At 39.9% G+C, this 20,604-nt stretch overlaps 1 protein-coding gene across 4 annotated transcripts in view; it reads left to right on the plus strand.

Moving 5' to 3' along the window:
* Window positions 1–16,037, plus strand: part of TMEM87A (transmembrane protein 87A) — a 32,115-nt gene extending 16,078 nt beyond the window's left edge. The window contains exons 10-20 of one of the 4 annotated variants that reach the window (XM_067557921.1): window positions 375–474; window positions 2,297–2,390; window positions 3,070–3,141; window positions 5,155–5,263; window positions 7,130–7,188; window positions 7,498–7,601; window positions 8,058–8,128; window positions 9,726–9,787; window positions 11,082–11,137; window positions 12,856–12,886; window positions 15,234–16,037. In XM_067557921.1, the coding sequence (XP_067414022.1) occupies window positions 375–474; window positions 2,297–2,390; window positions 3,070–3,141; window positions 5,155–5,263; window positions 7,130–7,188; window positions 7,498–7,601; window positions 8,058–8,128; window positions 9,726–9,787; window positions 11,082–11,137; window positions 12,856–12,886; window positions 15,234–15,275 (800 nt within the window). In that variant the 3' untranslated portion in view covers window positions 15,276–16,037. Of the gene's footprint in view, window positions 1–374; window positions 475–2,296; window positions 2,391–3,069; window positions 3,142–3,796; window positions 3,866–5,154; window positions 5,264–7,129; window positions 7,189–7,497; window positions 7,602–8,057; window positions 8,129–9,725; window positions 9,788–11,081; window positions 11,138–12,855; window positions 12,887–15,233 lie in introns of all 4 variants that reach the window. The other 3 variants (XM_067557923.1, XM_067557922.1, XM_067557924.1) reach the window with 3 other exon arrangements.
* Window positions 16,038–20,604: the final 4,567 nt, after the last annotated feature.

The raw sequence follows: 20,604 nt of genomic DNA on the forward strand, positions 1-20,604 counted from the left end.
CTGATTTAATGATTTGTGTACCATGTGGTGAAGTATGGGTTTGAAATAACATTCTTCAGTTCATCTCTCTGCTAGACAAAACCTACCTTTCAGTATCTTCAAATTTACCTTATGCAGCGCATATGCATACAGACTTTTTTCTGAGGAAAAAGTTTCTCATTAACTCGGTTAGTGCTTAATGAGGTATTCAGCTCTTCTTGGAAGCTTGCTCCAACAGTAGATAACAAAAAGATTAAAAATACTGATGCATTTTCATTTGCCTGTGTTTCTTGGAATAGTCTTGACCACAGTAGTGTTTCTATTACTTGCAGCACTTATTCAAAACCCAAATTACATGTTTAGTAACCAAGTTTCTTGTGCTATGTTCTTGGTAGTCCAAGGTGCTCTGATACTTGCAGAGCTGCTTTCTGCAGTGAAACGTTCTCTGGCTCGAACGTTGGTCATCATCGTCAGTCTGGGGTATGGGATAGTCAAGTGAGTAACAACCTCATCTCATATTACAAGCTGAGCACGTTTCTTTAAAATGGTTAAATGATATTTGAATGCTATTAGCAAACCTGGTGCTCTCCAATGTCATCTCTAAATGGTTAGGGTATGAGCAGGCTAAGAAATATTTACAAATATTTGCACTGTAAAAAAAAAAAAAAAGGGAAACGAAATAATATTTCAGTTCACCTAATACAAGTATTGTAGTGCAATCTCTTTATCATGAAAGTTGAACTTACAAATGTAGAATTATGTAAAAAAACTGCACTCAAAAATAAAACTATGTAAAACTTTAGAGCCTACAAGTCCACTCACTCCTACTTGTTCAGCCAATCGCTAAGACAAACAAGTTTGTTTACATTTACGGGAGATAGTGTGGTCTGCTTCTTGTTTACAGTGTCGCCTGACAGTGAGAACAGGCGTTCGCATGGCACTGTTGTAGCCAGCGTTGTGAGGTATTCTAAACATTCGTCTGCCTTTTCATGCTTCGACCACCATTCCAGATGACATGTTTCCAAGATGACATACTTCCATGCTGATGATGCTTGATAACAATCCAAAGCAGTGCGGACTGACACACTCATTTTCATCATCTGAGTCAGATGCCACCAACAGAAGGTTGATTTTCTTTTTTGGTGGTTTGGGTTCTGTTGTTTCTGCATTGGAGTATTGCTCTTTTAAAACTGCTGATAGCATGTTCCATACCTCCTTCCTCTCAGATTTTGGAAGGTGCTTCAGATTCTTAAACCTTGGGTCAAGTGTTGCAGCTATCTTTAGAAATCTTACATTGTTACCTTCTTTGCTTTTTGTCCTATCTGCAGTGAAAGTGTTCTTAAATAGAAAACATGTGCAGGGTAGTCATCCGAGACTGCCATAACACAAAATATATGGTAGAATGCAGGTAAAACCACAGAGCAGGAGTTCAGTCACTGAGTTCAGTCACAAATTTAATTAATGCATTTTTTTAACGAGTGTCATCAGCATAGAAGCATGTCCTTTGGAATGCTTGGCTGAAGTATGAAGGGGCATATGAATGTTTAGCATATCTGCAAATAAATGCTGTGCAACGCCGGCTACAACAGTGCCATGCGAATGTCTGTTCTCACTTTCAGGTGACGTAAATAAGAAGCGGGCAGCATTATCTCCCGTAAACGTAAACAAACAAGAGGTAGGACTGAATGGACTTGTAGGCGCTAAAGATTTACATTGTTTTGTTTTTGAGTGCAGTTATGTAACAAAAAAAAAATTTACATTTGTAAGTTGCACTTTCACAATAGAGATTGCATGACAGTACTTGTATGAGGTGAATTGAAAAATACTATTTTTTTCTTTTTTACGGTGCAATATTTGTAATAAAAATATGAAGTGAACACTATACACTTTGTATTATGTTGTAATTGAAATCCATATATTTGAAAACGTAGAAAAATTATCCAAAAATATTTACAATAAATTTAAATTGGTATTCTATTATCGTTTAACAGTGCAATTTATAACTGATTAATTGCGATTAATTTTTTTAATCGAGTTAACTCAAAACAAATTAATCGCTTGAGTTAACTGCGATTAATTGACAGCCCTATGTGAAACCTTCATTGTACTAAACTCTTAAAATCACCCTTTTAAAGCCCAAGCCCAGACAAAGATTAACACAGCGCCATGAGCCTAGGGCACCATGACAAAATAACTTTCTAGATCTATAGCTTGTGATGAGAAGCCTGGAATCATGTGCCTTTTGCCTTATCCTAGATTGAAGTAGAAGTGTGGTTTTTAGCTTTCTTCACTTTACATTTTTTATATTTCCCTGCAGGCCTCGACTTGGAGTCACTCTTCACAAAGTAGTTACGGCTGGAGCACTCTATTTATTATTTTCTGGCATGGAAGGTGTCCTTAGAGTCACAGGGGTCAGTAACACTTGCCTGTGTTTTTTATGTGTGCCACGGATGTAGTAATTATTGGGCTTATGTGTGATTTTGTATGCTGTAATGTAGTGAAGGATCCTTGGGTTATGCTATAATAGGGAAATTTGGAGAATGAAATTCCCAGTGCCTTCGTGGGGAGAGGACAGTTGTGGAGTGTTATTGAGAAGGCTTTATTTTTCCAGCTATTTACCAATTTCTTGCCTTCTCTCCTCCCCAAAATTTAATTCTCTGCAATGGAAAATAATTTTGGTGCCCTGAAATAGGAATGCTTGAAAATAAGTGGGTTTTTTTGGCCCCGAATTGACAAAGTTTTGAATTTGTGCTTAGTAATCAAGGGAGCATTCACTGGGCCTTGTGCAGGGAAAGAAAACATGCTGGCAAATAGAGATGGGTGCTTCTTGCAAATTTTTGAAGGTGCATATTTTAATAACCCAATGAAGAATATTTATTTAATTCTTAAAGCTTTGTTGTATTCATTTTTTATGTTGATGGAGTTCGGCTTCACAAGGAAAATATCAGTCTTGCAGTGGCACTGCTGCTTGTTTCACTTTAAAACCGACCTACCAGAAGAATCTCTTTGGATTTGGTTTTCCTCGTGACTTGATTGAATTCTTGGGGAAGCTTATTGTGACATTCAGTCTCTTATTTGGTACCCTTTTAGTTTTTCTATGGCACTGTGGCTCTGATAGCAAACTTGGGTCTATCGGTGATTGATGCCTGTATTATCTTGTTGATATCCTTTCAGAAGTTGCACAGTATAACTAGTTTTTCTAGGAAATGTTTAGTACCTGGTGTGGAGATCAGTACAAGTGAATTTCTTACACAAATTCATTCAGAATGTTATTTTATTATGTGCGAGAGGACTTTTAATCACATCTTGCATGTTGTCTCCTAGTGGGTCCCATCAACTTGTGCCATTTTGTTTAAATTATGCTCGGCAGTGGAACATGCAGTCTTTGGCACCAACATAGTAAAAGGCCTACCTGGAAAGATCTAGAACAAACTGATTGCCTGCTTTCTGTAAGAAGAGTTGTTATAGAGCAGCACCCTCAGAGCTGTCTGTTCATTGGGGGACCCTTTCAATAAGTTACTTACCTGGCTCTAAAAACTTACTTCTTGCCGTATCAATCGTGTGGGGATCAGGACTGTGTGGCATTGTCTGCTTTTAACTGTGTTACAAAATACTCTGTCCTTTGTGGTGAACACTAATTCGAACCCTCTGCTTCAACAGCAAAGCATAGGAGCTTCATAGCTTTCCAGTTCTGTATTTATGTTGTCTGTTGGTAAAATGATAATCTGGAACTGAAAGCTTGATTTTTTTGTGTGCGCACGTGTGCCTTGCTTTCCCATTCATCTTGTCCTCATTGGGTCTTTCTCTTTATCTCTAGGCACAGAATGATCTTGCCTCCTTGGCTTTTATTCCCCTGGCTTTCCTAGATACTGCTCTCTGCTGGTGGATATCCTTCACTGTTTTATTTGGTGCAGTGATTTTTCTTTGGAGTTTGGTCTTCAGGGAGTCTTTCTGCAGCAAACCTTTTTTGCCTTATTGAATGACTGCCTTCTTTTTCTTGGACAGCTACCATAGGCCCTGTGGCCTAAGAGTTCAGGTAAGCTCTATTTCCATAAATGGTGTAACGAAACTTAGATTGTCAACAGAAGTTTGTGAATTGGTTTCGGAGTAGATCCTAGTCCTTGACATAATGAACATGTAGTTTGTGTGTAGCATTCTCTGATTATTGATGTGAATTTACTCTAAGATTGTATTGAAGCAGCAGTCAGAACAGCAGCTTTTGAACTGTGGTCTGTTTTGACCTTACTGTGGGTTTTTGTTGTTTTTTGTTGGGGGGGGGATTGTGTGTGTGTTTTTTGGGGGGAAGGGGGGTGGGTTGCTTCGATTTTGGTTTGGTTTTTGTTTTAAACTAATAGAAAACGCTTTATTTTGGCAACACAAGTGCTAAAATTTCTTCTCAGAACTTGCAGGTCTGATTAAGTAGTTTGGGGACAGGATAAAACTGAGTTATCATTCAGGAAACTGCTTAAAAAGTTTTTGTCTAAATCTCTTCCCAGCCTCCACATTTTCCACATTTGCTGTTTATGTCCTCTGCCATACTGAGGCTCCTTTGAGTTTAGAACTTGGCTAGATTTAACGTAAGCTCTTGAAACTACCACACCTGAACAATTAGGATATGCCAAAAAAGTTCACTTATCGCTTCCCAGGCCAGGGAAACCCCTTTATTCCTCTTACAATGATGTCAGTCTTTTGTGTAAACATATGTTTGATTGCTGAACAATTAAAATTGCAAGCAAACATGGTTGTGCTGTCCATTTATGTTATAATCAGGTTTAAACTCATGACCAAACTTCCACTTCTCAAAGTGCATGTAAAGTTATCCTACAAGAATGAGCTACTGTCTGCTTCAGGAGTGTAGTTCTGAAATATTTCATCAGTATAGCTTACTGATGTGGTGATATGAGAGTACTAGGCCTAGATGAGACTGGGTGATATAAAAGGATGGGTGTGGGAAACCGGTTACAGCAAACCACTTTTCAGAAGCACTGCACCTGGGTGATCTTCTACTGATGTGTGGGGCGGATGGGTCACCTTGGTTGTGCTGCTATCAGGAAAGGTTACAGGGATGTTATGTCTGCATGCAGTGACAGCGTTGCTTGAGATGTGTGCAAAAGCTGTACCCTACTTGTTATCAAGAGCTTGATTCTTAAGCTTGCTTTCCTTGACTTGCCATACATATTCATCAGCCTGACTCAAACAATGAAGCTGCTGAAACTTCGGAGGAACATTGTGAAACTCGCTCTTTACCGGCACTTCACCAACACTCTCATCTTGGCAGTAGCAGGTGAGCTGTGGATTCTATTCCTCACTATGCACTTTCCAGATATTATGGGACTGGTTTAGTTCACTGAAGCTCTTCTTTCGGTCAGTTTGTTTGCCTTTTTGTAAATGCAAGTAACAGGGTTTGGCATTTCAGTGTTTGCTCTTGAATAATCAACCTTGCATAGTGGTGGGATTCTGTCAAATTTTTCTGACTACCCAAAAACTAGCTCCAAATTAGCATTTATCTGAATAAGACAAATAATTTCAGGTAGTTTCTTGCATTATGGTCCCCTTTGCTCCCACCTCTTCCCCTCTCAAACAGATTCGTGCTTTGCTAGCAGCTGCATCCTATGCTGAAATCCACTGCTGAGATGGGCAATAGCTTCCTTCAAAACTACTGTACTACCATGTACTGGTACTAGGGGATTTTAAGACATGTTATGGCTCCACCATGCTGACAGCTTAATCTTTGACACTTCAACCCTGTTACCCTCCTCATTCAGACTAGGATGTGAGAGAAGGGTGGTTTCCTGAAAAAGAATGTCTGCTAATTTTAGAAAAGAGAGGGCAGGTTACTTTGGGATGGGAAATTGGAGTTTGTACCCATTTGCATCAAATAAACAACTCACATCAAGGACATGCCTGTTAATGCTACCAGAGTCAAAGTTTCTCTCACTCACCCCAAAACCCTATCTAGGCAATGAGCAGATTACTTTTAACTCAACTCCCCTAAGGGACTGAGGTGTTTGAAACTTGTTTAATAAAATGTGCACATTAAATAGATGGGTGTAGTAGACGTTCTTGGCAGCATCTGAAACTAAGCCAATCCAAAATGCAACCAGTTTATAAAAAACAACAGAACCCATCCTTTAAAGCCCACTTTTGGGCCAGGTAATAAAGATCTGAATTCCAGGAATGGGAGACTTGGTTGCTTTAAAATATTTTGTACTTGTAATCTGATCATAAAGAGGCCTGATGTCTTTGAATGCCAGTATCCTAATCTGTGTCTCTAGATGAAGGAAAGTAACATGAGAATGGGAATTGGAAGTTTGAGGTTTAGCTAAGAACTTCTTACTTGAGGTATATTTTTTTTCATTCTTGAAGAGATCGCATAGAGTGTTCTAAGCCACTGATATGAAATATCTAGACTTTCTGTCATAAGATCAGTTTGACAAGGTCAACTTAACCTTTAATTTTTTCAAAGGCTGATAAATTGAGTTACATACAGTTCACTCTGTGAAGGTCTTTGGAATGAAACCTCTTTAAAAACAAGGTTCTGCTGATACTGTACAATTATTAAATTCCTTGGCATTTTCGTAAGATCAAGGGGTTTTCTTTGTGTAAGTCACCAGTCTGTCATGCAATGTATTGTGTGCCAATGATTGCAAGTATGCCTGCTATCGGTGACTGTGCTTCACTGGTGCTGTGGATGTAGCTTGTTAAGAGCTTTAGATTTCATAAATGTTAAACTTTTACATTGTCTAGAATGCCGTTAGCAGAAAGTTAGGTCATTCTTCAAAATATAGTTCCATGGGGAAGAAGGAAGTAGTGAGGATCATTCCCTGCCATGTCTTGCACAAGTATTGAAAGCATGCCTTGGGAGAAACAAGAATATTTTGAATTCAGCTCCTATTTCGGTGGCTGAGTTAACTGATGTGATATGACTACCGCAGAATCGCCTTGTCCCTTTGTCAATGGAAGAAAAGGATGTAAGAGGAAAAGTTACAGTAAATTGCTGATGTTTAAAAAGGCGTTTGCCTTTGAAGTCCCACGGGAGTGGTTACTTGGTTCTTAGATACTCTAGTGATAGATAAACTAAGAAGTAACAGGCTTCATGCATTCACCTCTGACTTACCATTTTTACCAAAACTTCCTTTTTTGCCTTCAGCATCTATTGTATTTATCATCTGGACCACCATGAAGTTCAGGCTGGTGGATTGTCAGTCGGTGAGTTTGCATCTTGTACCTAAGTGGTTTCCATTATTACGACTTACTTCCTTAATCTGGATTTGGAGGTAGAAGCAGTTAGGTTGCGGAAGCTGGAAAATACTCTTCCTGCAGAGTCCCCTTCATGTGGAGGAGCATATTATGAATTCTTAATACATTGAAATTTACACCTTATGGGAAGCCATTTAGTATAGAATTGCAACTTCACTCCTTCTCAGAGGTGATTCTAGCTCAATAGTAAAGAGAGGACTGAGGACCTGGATTCTCTCTGTTCTTGGCATGTTTTACTTCTTGTACTCTTCTTGACAGGACTGGCAGGAGATGTGGGTGGATGATGCCATCTGGCGGCTGTTGTTTTCAATGATCCTTTTTGTCATCATGGTTCTGTGGAGGCCATCTGCCAACAACCAAAGGTTCAGTGCATCTTACCTGTCTTAAAGTGATCTTGGCTTCTTAATGTCAAGGCTGTCCAAAGAGAGCATTTCCAGCAATCCTGGTGTATTATATGGTCACTTGCTATAACTCTTCTGCAAGCTCTCTGAGCCATATGCATGTGTATATGTATAGGGATTGAGGAGAAAATATAGTTCATGTCAGTATCTCTTCTGATCTCAAAGTGGAAGCAGCATTTGTAGAGGGATAGCCTCTCCTTACTGACATTTATTTAAAAAGAGGAATGCCCTGCGTACTTAAATTATTTCATCTTGTGGTTTGTCAGAATTCTAACTTACAATTCGAACAAGCTGTACAGAATAGTCAAATAATAAAAATGGCAAGATAATAAATCTCTTCAAAATGACGTTTATGTAAGATATTTGGACTTTGTGTATCCTTTCACGGTGCCTTCATTCTTTTCCTCTTCTCCAAAGGTTTGCTTTCTCACCGTTGTCTGAGGAAGATGATGATGAACAAAAAGAGCCCATGCTAAAAGAAAGCTTTGGTAATGTTGGAATTATTAATATTAATAAATATGGAAGACCACTGGACACTAATCTAACCTTTAAGTCCAAAGGCCAAATAGTATTTTATACAATTAGCTCTAAACAGCCTAAAAATAAGCAGTTACTACACCCAATATAGTAACACAATATTCATAAGCATGTGATCAGTATACTTACGAATAGGCCAGACCTAGAGAAAACTGTCTTATCCTGGTGTGCTCCAGAATGATCAGGTAGGGTCTGACAAAGAAGCTTCAGATTCATGGCTTTCTTTATATCCTTCATCTAACTTGCTAACTTTAGCAAAAGCCCAGTCAGTTTAAAACAGTTTATCCTTGCTTCATTCCTTTCTCTATCTCTCCCCTGCTTTGGTTACCAGCAGAACAGTGGGAGGATTTGTGCTTTTTTCTCTTGTTACTGCAGCTCTTTTAGTGGTGTTTTTTTTTTTTTTTTTTTTTTTTTTTTTGGGACCATACATCCTTCCCACGCTACAAGTAATACTATTTTAGTATTCTTATGGCCTTCTTTTACTTGCTCATTTGGTCCTTTACCATGCTGGCCACAAACCAGAAAGCAAATATATTATTTTCTCAACCAAACTTAAGCTAACTTTAATTATTTAATTTCCTAACTATCCCTATAGGTAGGAACAAAATCTTTCTGATTTTCCTTTTTGGGGAGGGGAGGGATGAGTGGGGACGGAATCTTAGTGCTGAATTAACATCTCTGGAGAATAAAGTTTTATGTTTACCATAAAAAGAAGAATAGGTACAGTAGCACTGTCACCAGCAGCATAAATTTCTCCACATTGCCACTAGACTCAACCCTAGCCTGGGAGGAGCACCACCAGTAGATGTTCAGTCTGTACATGATCTCTGACTTCTCAGATGAAACTGCCTGTACAGGCACTAATGTGTAATCTTGTCCACTAGGAACTGGACTGAGACCAACAACTTATTTCATGTAGGCAGCTAGCCTTCAGATGGTGAGGACTTTCAGATGCTACTGCTAGACAGCAAATTAACATAGATTTGAAAAGATGATTCAAGTCCTGAACCCTCCAGTCCTAATCATTTTGCATTTCAGAAGGGCCCAGAGAAAAGGTGGGGGAACTCTATAGGGACAATGAAATGGATCATGCACAAAGTAGACTGAAGAAATACCTTTTTCCTCTTACAGTTACAGTAATCATAGGTGTTCATTGAACTTTATTTTGGGATTATCTGCTCAGTGTGGCAATGCACACTATGGGGAAGTGATTTCTAAAGCGCATTAATATGATGCTCATTAAAGGTTCCCTAGAATGTTTCAACATAGTGCTGTTTCCCCACCCACTTAAGGTGCATTGCTGCACCCTGCAGACCAACCCTTAGTACTGTTTGTTAGAAACGTATGTGAATTTTTCTGAGACATTACCAGTATCTTTTGGTACCTGGAATGGGGACTCTCCTTTTAAATAAGTGGGATGCCCTCTTTTTGGTAAATAAGTTAATGATCTTTGGTGGCTTCAGTGGAGTATTCCTAATAGAAATGCCATCTACAGTTTACATACTGCCATAGTTTAATCATTCCATTTTTATCTTGTCTCCTTTGCAGAGGGAATGAAAATGAGAAGTACAAAACAAGAACCAAATGGAAATGTGAAAGCAAACAAAGCTGTAAGTATGCCCTTCCCATCTTGGTCTGATCACCTAGGTAAAGATAATGCCAGATCACCCAGCTGGCTGCCACTTAAATAGGAGCTCTGTAACAGGAACAAACCGAGTATCTGTGGTTGCACACTCCAGATACAAATTTCTTAGCCTTCCCAAGAAGTACGGGTGATTTGTGTCAAAACATGGTAATCGTGATGTTTGTGAACAGATTTTGAGTCTTAGCTTTCTAGTAAATCAGAATTCATGATGTGATTTGAGAACTTGCACATAATGCACTAGAGACAACTGTTTCATATTACACCAAATTCTCTGGAACTGGCTAATTTAGCCTTTGTGTTACTAGTCTTTCAGGTTCTGAGATTGCTTCAAAACAGAAAAACACATGGAAGCTGAACTGGATTCAGAGGGAATTTATATTACTTACCCTGTGTCTCCAGATCCTATGTGCTTTTCAGTCAGATGCATGACCCACCTGAGGTGCATGTGTATCTCTTGTGAGTGCATTTAACACATCTGCATCTTCCACATATGACCCTGTGGCACTGTAAAAACACAGGATTTATTTACAACGAGTATGTGGAAAATGAATTGCAAAGTTTTCTCAAAGGCCTTTGTAGTGGAGCTCATTTTTGTTTAAAAACATGCCCCCAGAAGTCTGTGTTCTGCTTTGTCAGTAGCAAGGAGTTCCTCCAACTCTGAGTCAGCAGCAAGGATGTTCTTGTATCCAGTAAAGATGACTTCTAATTGACAGATGATCCTTAATGTAAAGATACAACTGCACATTGTTTTCTATTCAGCAAAAGAGCAAAGTAGAAATATGTGCGGTGCTCAACCATCCTCAGTAAAATTCATTGCAAATCAAAATGTCATTTCATACAAATCAACAATTCTTCTAGTGCTAAGAGTCACAGAAATGCCAAGAGTGTCAACCTAAATTAGGAAGATTACATTAACATAGGGTGTACGCCTTAATCTTTTAAATGCAACATTATGAATGATATTTTTGTTTTAATATGATGTTTTATAAATTATCATAGCATTTTAAGTTCATTCTTGGCTGAATAGGCACTGGCTTATAATTGCTGAAAAATATCCCTTTTAAAAATATATTGTGACTTCCTGGTTTGCTTATCCTCTGAGCTTGAGTCCTTAATCCAAACATATCAATTTGAATTTCTTGTGTGAGCATCCACTGTAGTTAATACTGAGCTTTTCTGGTAGGGTAGAGGAAACATTTGCCAACGCCTTCAGAGAGTTTTGTCATTTTTGGTTTTTATGTCTGTTTCTGTGCTTCTAGCAGGAAGATGATCTAAAGTGGGTAGAAGAGAACGTTCCTTCTTCAGTGACTGATGTGTGAGTATCTGTACTGTGACAAGCAGTAGTGGTTGCATTGGAGACAGAAGCACTGGAAGTATAGTTAAAATGCTGGCAGTTATGATGCTGGCTCTTTATGGACAAATGCTGAGCCCATTCTGGAGTTTGGCCTCTGACTTTAAGGTTATGTCTACCCCGCACATAAAGTGTACATTTTTAGCCACAGGTAGTACTTCAGTTGCTCTTAATAGATTTTGAGTTAAAAAACAAAACAAAAAACACCTGCATCTCCTTTAAATCTTGGTGTGTGTACTTCTTTTGCTGCTGTGGTGAAATTACCCTTAAGTGTAATGCATCTCCTGAAGTATAGACTGGAAACTTCTTAAACATTCACTGCAGTTGGTAATAGTAGTTACAAACGGTCCCTTATGAGGATCTGACCTTGAGCTGAAAATCAACCAGTTCCACAAATGAGGCTACATGGAATTATTTGTACCTTTTTAAAATAAATAAGTCTCTGATTCAACATTTTAGTGACGTTAGGTTTTAAGCATTCAACATTTTTGTTGTCAGAGTTCTCGCATAAAGGTAGTTAAAGGTCCTTTTAGTTAAAGGACCAAGACATTTAAAAGATACAAGACAGAGCTGACACATTCTTATGCTCTGTAGATGGAGAAATCAGTGTGATAGTGACAATGAGCAGTGATATTTGTATGATAGAAATGTGTTCCTGCTGTGACTTCAGTATACCACCTCATGACTATGAATAATGAGCTGAAATCAGTGTTACTGCCTTTGTTTTGAATCCCATGTCTAATGACTTACTTGCTTTTTTTGTGAAGTTATAATTAACCAGATTGGCATCCCTCAGTAGTGTGCTCTGGAAGTACGCTTGCGTGTTTTTCCTGATGATAATATAAATTGTGAATAATTTGTATTGTTTGGTAGTGAAGTCAGAATGTCTGAACCTTCTGTTTAGTGGCTGTTGGTTCAGTAACACTTGTGAAATTGGCAGTTTGGAAGCCAACTGTACACAACTAGTATCATTTCTGCCTTAATACTGAGTTTTACAATTTAAAAACTTTGGTGTTTTATGTCTAAATTTATCTTTATTAAATCATTTGTAAATCATGGTGGATACTGGCTTACAATTCTGATGCTGGCATTCCAGGAGGCGGCTCAGATCCTGGATTTAAATACAAAACTCTGTTTAACAAAAGTACAATTTAGTTTATACATGATAGGATACAAGTACAGTTTCAGGATACTACACTGAGGAAAATGGATGTATCTTGTGAAAATTTGTCATCATTTGCCTGAGGTTTGTTTTTATAGAATGTTAGAGTTTAAAAAACAAAACAAAACAGAGGGTTTTGAAAGCTAGCAAAAGGCAAGATCCTCTCCTCCCCCACCACATGAAAGTAAATAATAGGCTATAAAAGAAACTTGCCTCTGACTTGAGAGTTTTTGAAAGTTGATATTTTCTGTCTGATTTCAAGTGGTAATAGGAATTTGAGAGTTGGACAATGAAAGCAGAATTTAGAAATAGAAACTGATTTTGGCATTTGATACTACTACTTAGGATCACATCTCACTCTTTCTTCCTCCAGTTCTCTAATTTCAGCCCTAGGCTGGTCCTCTTCTCCATCTAACCCATTCCCCATCAGAAAAGCTAGAGATGTTAAAACTGATATTGATATTTTTTCAGTCGTTTCGTGCCAGGGTCTGTGTAACAATCTTTGTTTGTTTTATTGCAGTGCTCTCCCAGCCCTTCTCGATTCAGATGAGGTCAGTAAACAAGCCTTCAGCACAAATTGAAGTCTTATGACATTCTAAGGGAGTCATGAGTTTTTCAGTAAGGAGGCTGACTTGGCCTGTTAGAAGTGAGCTCTATGTTCCTATAAATGCAGTAGGAAAGGGGAAAGGAAGAAGTACTGATGATGTTGTTTAATGAAATGATTAGGGAAGTGATTATTCCCCTCTATTCGGCATTAGTGAGGCTGCATTTGGAGGATTGTGTCCAGTTTTGGCCCCCCCACTACAAAAAGGATGTAGACAAGTTGGAGAGAGTCCAGTGGAGGGCAACAAAATGATTAGGGGGCTGGAGCACAAGACTTATGAGGAGAGGCTGAGAGAACTGGGTTTGTTTAGTTTGCAAAAGAGAAGAATAAAGGGGGATTTGATAGCCTTTAACTACCTGAAAGGGGGTTCCAGGGAGGATGGAGCTAGACTGTTCTCAATGGTAGTAGATGACAGAACAAGGAACAATGGTCTTAAGTTGCAGTGGGGGGGGGTCTAGGTTTTCACTAGGAGGGTGGTGAAGCATTGGAATGGGTTATCTAGGGAGGTGGTGGAATCTCCATCTTTAGAGGTTTTTAAGCTGCGGCTTGACAAAGTCCTGGCTGGGGTGATTTAGCTGAGGTTGGTCCTGCTTGAGCAGGGGGTTGGACTAGATGACCTCCTGAGGTCCCTCCCAACTCTCATATTCTATAATTCTATGATCTATGATTCTGTGAAATACAATAATTTGTCTTAAATATAAATCATGCAAACTAGTGTTTATCCAAAAGACTTTCAGGGATGGTGGTAGAAGCTGTGCAGCAGACTGCAATTTATCAAGAAACAATTGTTTTACATAGCAAATGATTTAAAGTACTAGACATTCCCTGCATGCAATAGTGCCATGCATGTTTATTCAAAGTAAAGCTGCATTTCCCCATCTCCTTCCATATTTGTGTGTGAATTCCAGTAACTGTATCTTGTAGAAAAACAGCTCAGTTTCTGGCTCTGCAGATGCCGTTACATAAATAAGCAGCTGTTTCTAGAACAGTGGTCCCCAAACTTGAGGGCATGCCCTCCTAGGGGGGCATGGAAGAATGTTTGGGGAGTGCAGGGTGAGGTCCTGGCCAGCACCCATGGGGGCCAGGGAGGGAGTGCCATGCTTCCAGCCCTGATCCGCTCCCCAGCTCTTTCCCCAGTCTCACTCCTCCCCCAACGCTGTTCAGCCCCCAGTCCTGCTCTGCCTCCTGGCCCAGGGCAGGCCCCATGGGTGGTGGGGAGGAAGCGCCACACTTCCAGCCCTGCTCAGCCTTCATTCCCTTTCCGACCCCAGCCCTGCTCCGCTTCAAGCCCCAGATCCTCCCCTCTCCCCAGTTCTGCCCCTAGCTCTGCCTTCGGCCCAAGATCTGCAGCTGAGGAAGCCTTGGCTGTGCAGTAATGGAGGGAAGGGTGTGGTCATATTCCATTAATGGTAAGTAGAGGCGTGACTGGAAAAGTTTGCACATCACTGTTCTAGAAGTTGAGTTTTGGCTAATACATTCATTTATGTGTTGCTTTTGGGGAACTAGAGGGTTAATATATGAAATCTTCGTCTCATATTGAATTAAAATAAAATCAGTCACCTAAATAATGCTATGAATGGTGATATGTTTGTCAAAAATTTAGTCAATTTGTGCTTTACTACAGCTAGAACCACTCAGGCAAAAATTGTTTTGCTTAAGAGGACTTAATGAGAGAGATGATGGAATAACACTCCAGCAAATTATCTGGTGGATAGTTGTCTTCCTTGTCTTCAGCGCATATTTTTCTTTCTGCTTTTTGTAGTAGTAGATAAGTTCCAAACTTTAAGGTTTGATTAAGAGTGCCCTTTCAACCTATCTGGGAGTGACAAAACACAAACTTCCTGCTAGTGAGGGAGAAGCGCATTAGGTCAGTATCTGAGTGTGCTTCTCTCTAATCAGCATACATATGTCCACGTTACAGAATTTTGTATCTTACAACATGTTACTTCAAAACCATGTGAATGATCTGATGTAAACAAAGATCAAGTAGCAGTGCATACTCAGAAAGATAACTTTTCCCCTAGATGTGCAGTTAGATCTCTGAGTGGACAAATTTATATCTTGTCACAATTTGAGCACACTTTATATATATATATATATATATATATATATATATATATATATATATATATATATATATATAAAATCTGTTACTCGGTGTATAACCACGGTTCTGCAATGCACGTATGTATGTGAATTGTAAACGTGAAATGTGATCTCTTAGATCTGAGTGATGTAAACACACAGAGAAAAAAAATTACAAACTTCAATATGACCTTTTTTGAATCTTGCAGGAAAGAATGATCACACACTTCGAAAGGTCCAAAATGGAGTGAAGAAGCAGCTTCTTGAAACTTCTGTTTCCCTTAGGCTGCCCAGTGGATCAGGTGCATCCTGCTGATATATCTCTTGATCTTCACCTTTGGAACTGGACACTATATTTGAGTGAGGGCATCTTACACACAGTTCACTATGGAAGAGGTTCACAAGGACATTGATAAACCTTTGGAAAATGTTTGCATTTACAGTGTTGCTGCAAGTTTGGATTTTTAAGTGATTTAAATGTATGTTCCAGCACCTCTGTAACTTTTTTCAGATATTTAATCCGTCAAACTAAAGTTCCTAACATCTGCCTGAGGGACTATGAATTCAATGTTACAATTAACTTCCGTGGGTCAACTGCCTGTTTTTGGTGGAAGGTAGAAAAAGGTGGTGAAGATTTATTTTAGAAACAACCTTGTCATTTTCTGGGAAATAATGGCTAATAGATGGAGACAACACAACTGGCTTAGAAAGAGAGGAGGTTTTAGAGTAAGAAACCCTTGTAATTGAAGGAAATCAAGATACCAAAAAAGGAAACATTTGAAAAAGTTCCAATGATATTGATGTTTTTAACAAAATCAAGTGCAATTTTATTAACACTGTGTAGGACAGATTTTCTATTTTAAATGTCATTGACCTAGGAGCAACAGTTGCATAACTTTAGCATTTATTGTTATGGCACATCTCATTGCCGGCAATGTGGTGGATGCCTGAAAAACGACTACCCATGCCTTCAAAGTGTTGCGTGGCCTAATAAAACCTTCCTGCAACACTTTGCTAATGTGTGTTTGATTGTGAAAGTTAACCAAATATTAACTAGATATTTCAGTAGACCTCTCCTGTGTGTGCAAGTGACCTGTCTGCCAAGACTCATCCAGGAGAAGATGGCACCACCTTACAGAGGGAGTAAGTTCTGTTTTCCCCTGCTGGCAAAAGCTTTGGTGGATTTGATGCTAATACATTGTGCTGGGATATTTCCGCTCCTGGGGTTTAGTGATAAATTTTCCTGTCCAGTCAATTTCTGTGACCAGCAGGTGCTCTTTGTTCATTTAAACAATGTCTGAGTGTCAGATTTCTGTTCTGTACAGAATGGTCTTGTCACTTTTAAAAAGAAGGGAGAAAAGTCTTTGCTTTTGATGTTTTAATCATCTTTCATACTTTCCAGCCCTGGAAGTTTCACTTGGCAATACGTTACATGTGCAAGCCCATTGTAGGCTATTGGTGTGCACGTGTAAGTTGCACAGGTGTGACTGAGGCAGTATTTGGCTTGCAGAGTCTTTACTACTGGAGATAACACAGGAGGCACAACAGCTTGACTCTGACATCCCATGTGGAGTTTGCAGTACAACTAGTTAAATAGCTTTTTACCTGTAAACTGAGCACATTTGATTCAGAAATTGATGAGACAAACATGTAACTCTTTAAAATGCCCTTTACAGAGCTGCTTTTGTGGAGGACAACCGCAATAAAATCTCACCCTCCTAGATTTTAAGGCCAGAAGGGACCATTGTGCTCATCTAGGCTGATCTCCTGCACATTGCAAGCCACAAAACGTCTCTGTAATAGACCCGTAACCTCTGGCTGAGTTACTGAAGTCCTCAGATCATGATTTAAAGACTTCAAGTTAGAGAATTGATCATTGCTCTAGTTTAAATCAGTGGCTAAACTGTGCCCAGTGCTGTAGAGGAAAGTTAAAAACCCACAGGGTCTCTGTCAATCTGACCCCGAGGAAAGATTCCTTCCTGACTTCCTCCCATATATGGCGATCAGTTGGACCCTCAGCATGTCAGCAAGTCCCACCAGCCAGACACCCAGGAAAGAATTCTCTGTAGTAACTCAGAGCCCTCCCTGTTGGGTTCGCTAAAGTTAATTAAGTTGTGATAAGGTTGAATATGTAAATGTTAATTTGACTTAATGGAGTACACACAGTCACCATCTTGAATAGGAGAAAGGACAGGTCAGACTCCATTTTGAGGGTCCATCTTCTTGCCCTGTTCCTGCCCTTTTTGGGAAAAGGCGGGAACAGATAGATGGACGGGGTATGAAATCTACCCAGCAACTGGAATGCATATAAGGGTTGAACTCACTGAGTTTGGGGCTGTCCGCTCTGGAGGCAGCAGTCGTGTGGGTGAGTTGAGAGACAAAGATCACCTCCAGCAGACGAGCCCCTGCACTGTAACATCTTCCACTTACCTGAAGTGATCCATCGACAATCTGCTCAGCTGTGGCTCTTTCCAGTCCAGTCCAGGGATCCTCACCAGCATCGTGACCTATACCCAGGAGAGAAAAGAAAGACAATAAGTAGACTGTCATGCTTGGACTTTGATCTGGGGGCTTTGATACCATGAGTGGGAGTTCACGTTTAAGTGTAATATCCATAACTGTTCTTTTCTCTAATCCCTTATAGTTTTGATTTGTTTTCCCTTAATAAATAATACAGTTCTCTTATAAATGGTCTGTGGCCTATTACTACAGAAAACTCAGCCGGTGATTAGATAGGGAGGGGTTCCTTTGGACAGAGTGTAGTTTATCACTTAGAAATTGTCAATATAAATCCCAACATCCCAATCTACTGTCCCATCTCCAGACATTGGGCATATTTGCTACCAGTCTCAGATGAGCCACATGCCATTGTAGGCAGTCTCATCATACCATACCATCCATAAACTTATCAAGCTCAGTCTTGAAGCCAGTTAGGTTTTTTGCCTACATTGCTCCCCTCGGAAGGCTATTCCAGAATTTCACTTCTCTAGTAGCTGCCAAGACGAAGGAAAGGGTCAACCTAGCCCAGAACTGGCAAGCACAAGCTGGGGAGCATCAGCATCAGTGTTACTGACATCCGTGATGGCCCTTGTATATGCTGTAGCAGAGTACTGTGCACTGGTATGGACTACAAGTAGCCCTGCTTGACTTCTTGATATTCATCTAAACACTTAAATGTGGTGCATCACTGGAATCCTCAAGTCAACACCAACACCTTGGCTGCTGGTGATGTTGCACATTGCTCCCCATCCATTCGCTGCAATGTTTTGGGAATTTCAGAGGATTGTGGAAAATGAACATCTCATCCACTAGGACCTTACCAAGGTCCCTCACTGCCGCTTGAAGTCATGTAAGCCCTATTGGACCTACGTGTTTAACCTTCAACAGTACAACTTCAACCCTGATGAAGCTTGGAAAGCTGAATGGAGTTTACACGGTTACAAATAAACACCTCCATAAAAGACCCAATGCAGAAGATTCTGGCTTCAATCTCCCATGAAGCTCATGGGCCAATCCTAAACCGCATCTGCACAAACCATGGCAGATTCAAAGACTTGCTGCACAAATGGAAGACTAAAGACGTCTCCAGTGTGCGACTGTGATCACCCAGAACAGACCATGGAACATATAACAACTCAATGCCTGATTCATAAATACAAAGAGGCATCACAGCAATACTCTGCTACTATTTGCCTGTAGTCTCAGATTGAAGAGCTTGCTATCAGTCTGGTATCTGATGCCAATCCCGGTGTCACAGTCACGAAAGGCATCTGTAAGCATGGCAGAAAACATCCTATTGAAGAGGGTGGAGGCCAACACACAGCCTGGCTTGACTCCATTGGTGACTGGGAATGGTTCAGATGACTCACCATCATCCATGACGTGAGTGAGCATGCCATCATGGGATTGTCAAACCATTGATATTAATTTCTCCGGGCAACTGAATTTTGCCATGATCTTCAAAAGGCCTTCCCGACTGACTGTATCAAATGCTTTTGTCAGGTTGATGAAAGTCGTATACAAACTGGAGTTCTGTTCCAGGTATTTCTCCTGAAGTTGACGAAGCTGCAAACACTGTGTCTATGGTCCCACGACCTTTCCTGAAGCCAGACTGACTCTCAGGCAAGAGCCCTTGTTCAATGTGTTATACAAGACGATTCAGCAGAATTCTGGCGAGTATTTTCCCAGCTCTTGGTAACAAGGAGATGCCTTGATAATTGCTGTAGGATTGCCTGGTACCTTTCGACTTGTACAAGTGAATGATGGAGGCATCCTTGTATTCCTGGGGTATAATTCCTTAAGCCCACATTGACTGGAAAAATTCAATCCGTTTCAAAGCCATGTGCAAGCCTCCAGCCTTATAGACTTCTGCTGGTATAGCATCTGCTCCAGGTGCTTTACTGTTTGACATCAGGTCAGTCACTTTCGCACTTTCAGTTGGAGTTGAGGGATCAGCAAGAGAATGTTGATATCAATCTGGGGCAGTCGATCATTTGCCTCCCTGCTAATAGATGATTGATTGAGGATGTTGTTAAAGTGTTCTGCCCACCTTTGCAGTATCTTTTCTTTTTCAGTGAGTAGTGTGGTGCCATTGGCACTCAGTATTGGAGATGTTCTGATGACCATGGCCCATAGATTGTCCTCAGAGCATCATGGAAGTTCTTCATATCATTCCTATTTTCATATAACTGAATCTCATCTGCCTTGTTGCTCAGCCATGAGTAATGACAGTGACACTTTCCTGTCTGTACTAGAAATACCTTGCCTGATGCATCCTAGGATTGCATTAGCCTTTTTCATGGTTGCATCACATAGGTGTCATCTTGAGGTCAACTCATACACCCAGATATTTCTTGCCTCTTTCACTTTCAACTGATAAGTCTCAAGTTTACAGCAAAAATTCTTGTTAGTCCCTAAGTGCATGACCTTGCTCTTTGCACTATTAAATTTCATTCCATTTTTATTCAGTTTTCAAAGTCATGCATGATATTCCGGTCCTCCTCCCAACTTTGTGTCATCTGCAAATTGTATTAGTTCATGCACACTTTTTGTGCCAAGGTCCTGAATAAAAATCTTAAATAAGATTGGTCCCAACTCAGATTCCTGAGGAAATCCACTAGTAACTTCCCTCCAGCTTGACAGATCCCCTTTCAGTCTGACCCATGGTAGTCTCTCCTTTAACCAGTTTGTTATCCACCTTTCAGTTCTCATATTAACCTCCATTTTCTTCATATTTAACTCATAATTTCCCATGTAGAACTGTATCAACTGCCTTACTGAAATCCAGATAGATTAAATCTGTTGCGTTTCCTTGGTCTAGAAAATGGGCTATCTTAAAGAAAGAGATCAGGTTGATGTGGCATGATATACCTTTTGTAAAACTAACCAAATTGTATTTTATCCCAATTACCGTTTTTACCTCTGTCCTTAACTACTTTCTCTTCAAATTTTTTTCCAAGACCTTGCATACAGTTGAGCTTAAACTAACAGGATTGTAGTTACCCAGCTCATTCTTTTTCCATTTCTTAAAAATAGGTACTATATTAGCGATTCTCCAATCAAAGGGTACAACCCCTGTGT

The sequence above is a fragment of the Emydura macquarii genome, unplaced genomic scaffold, assembly GCF_026122565.2.
Source record: "Emydura macquarii macquarii isolate MOO-44397 ecotype Brisbane River unplaced genomic scaffold, CSIRO-AGI_Emac_v2 contig_1876, whole genome shotgun sequence".
Lineage (NCBI taxonomy): Eukaryota > Metazoa > Chordata > Testudines > Chelidae > Emydura > Emydura macquarii.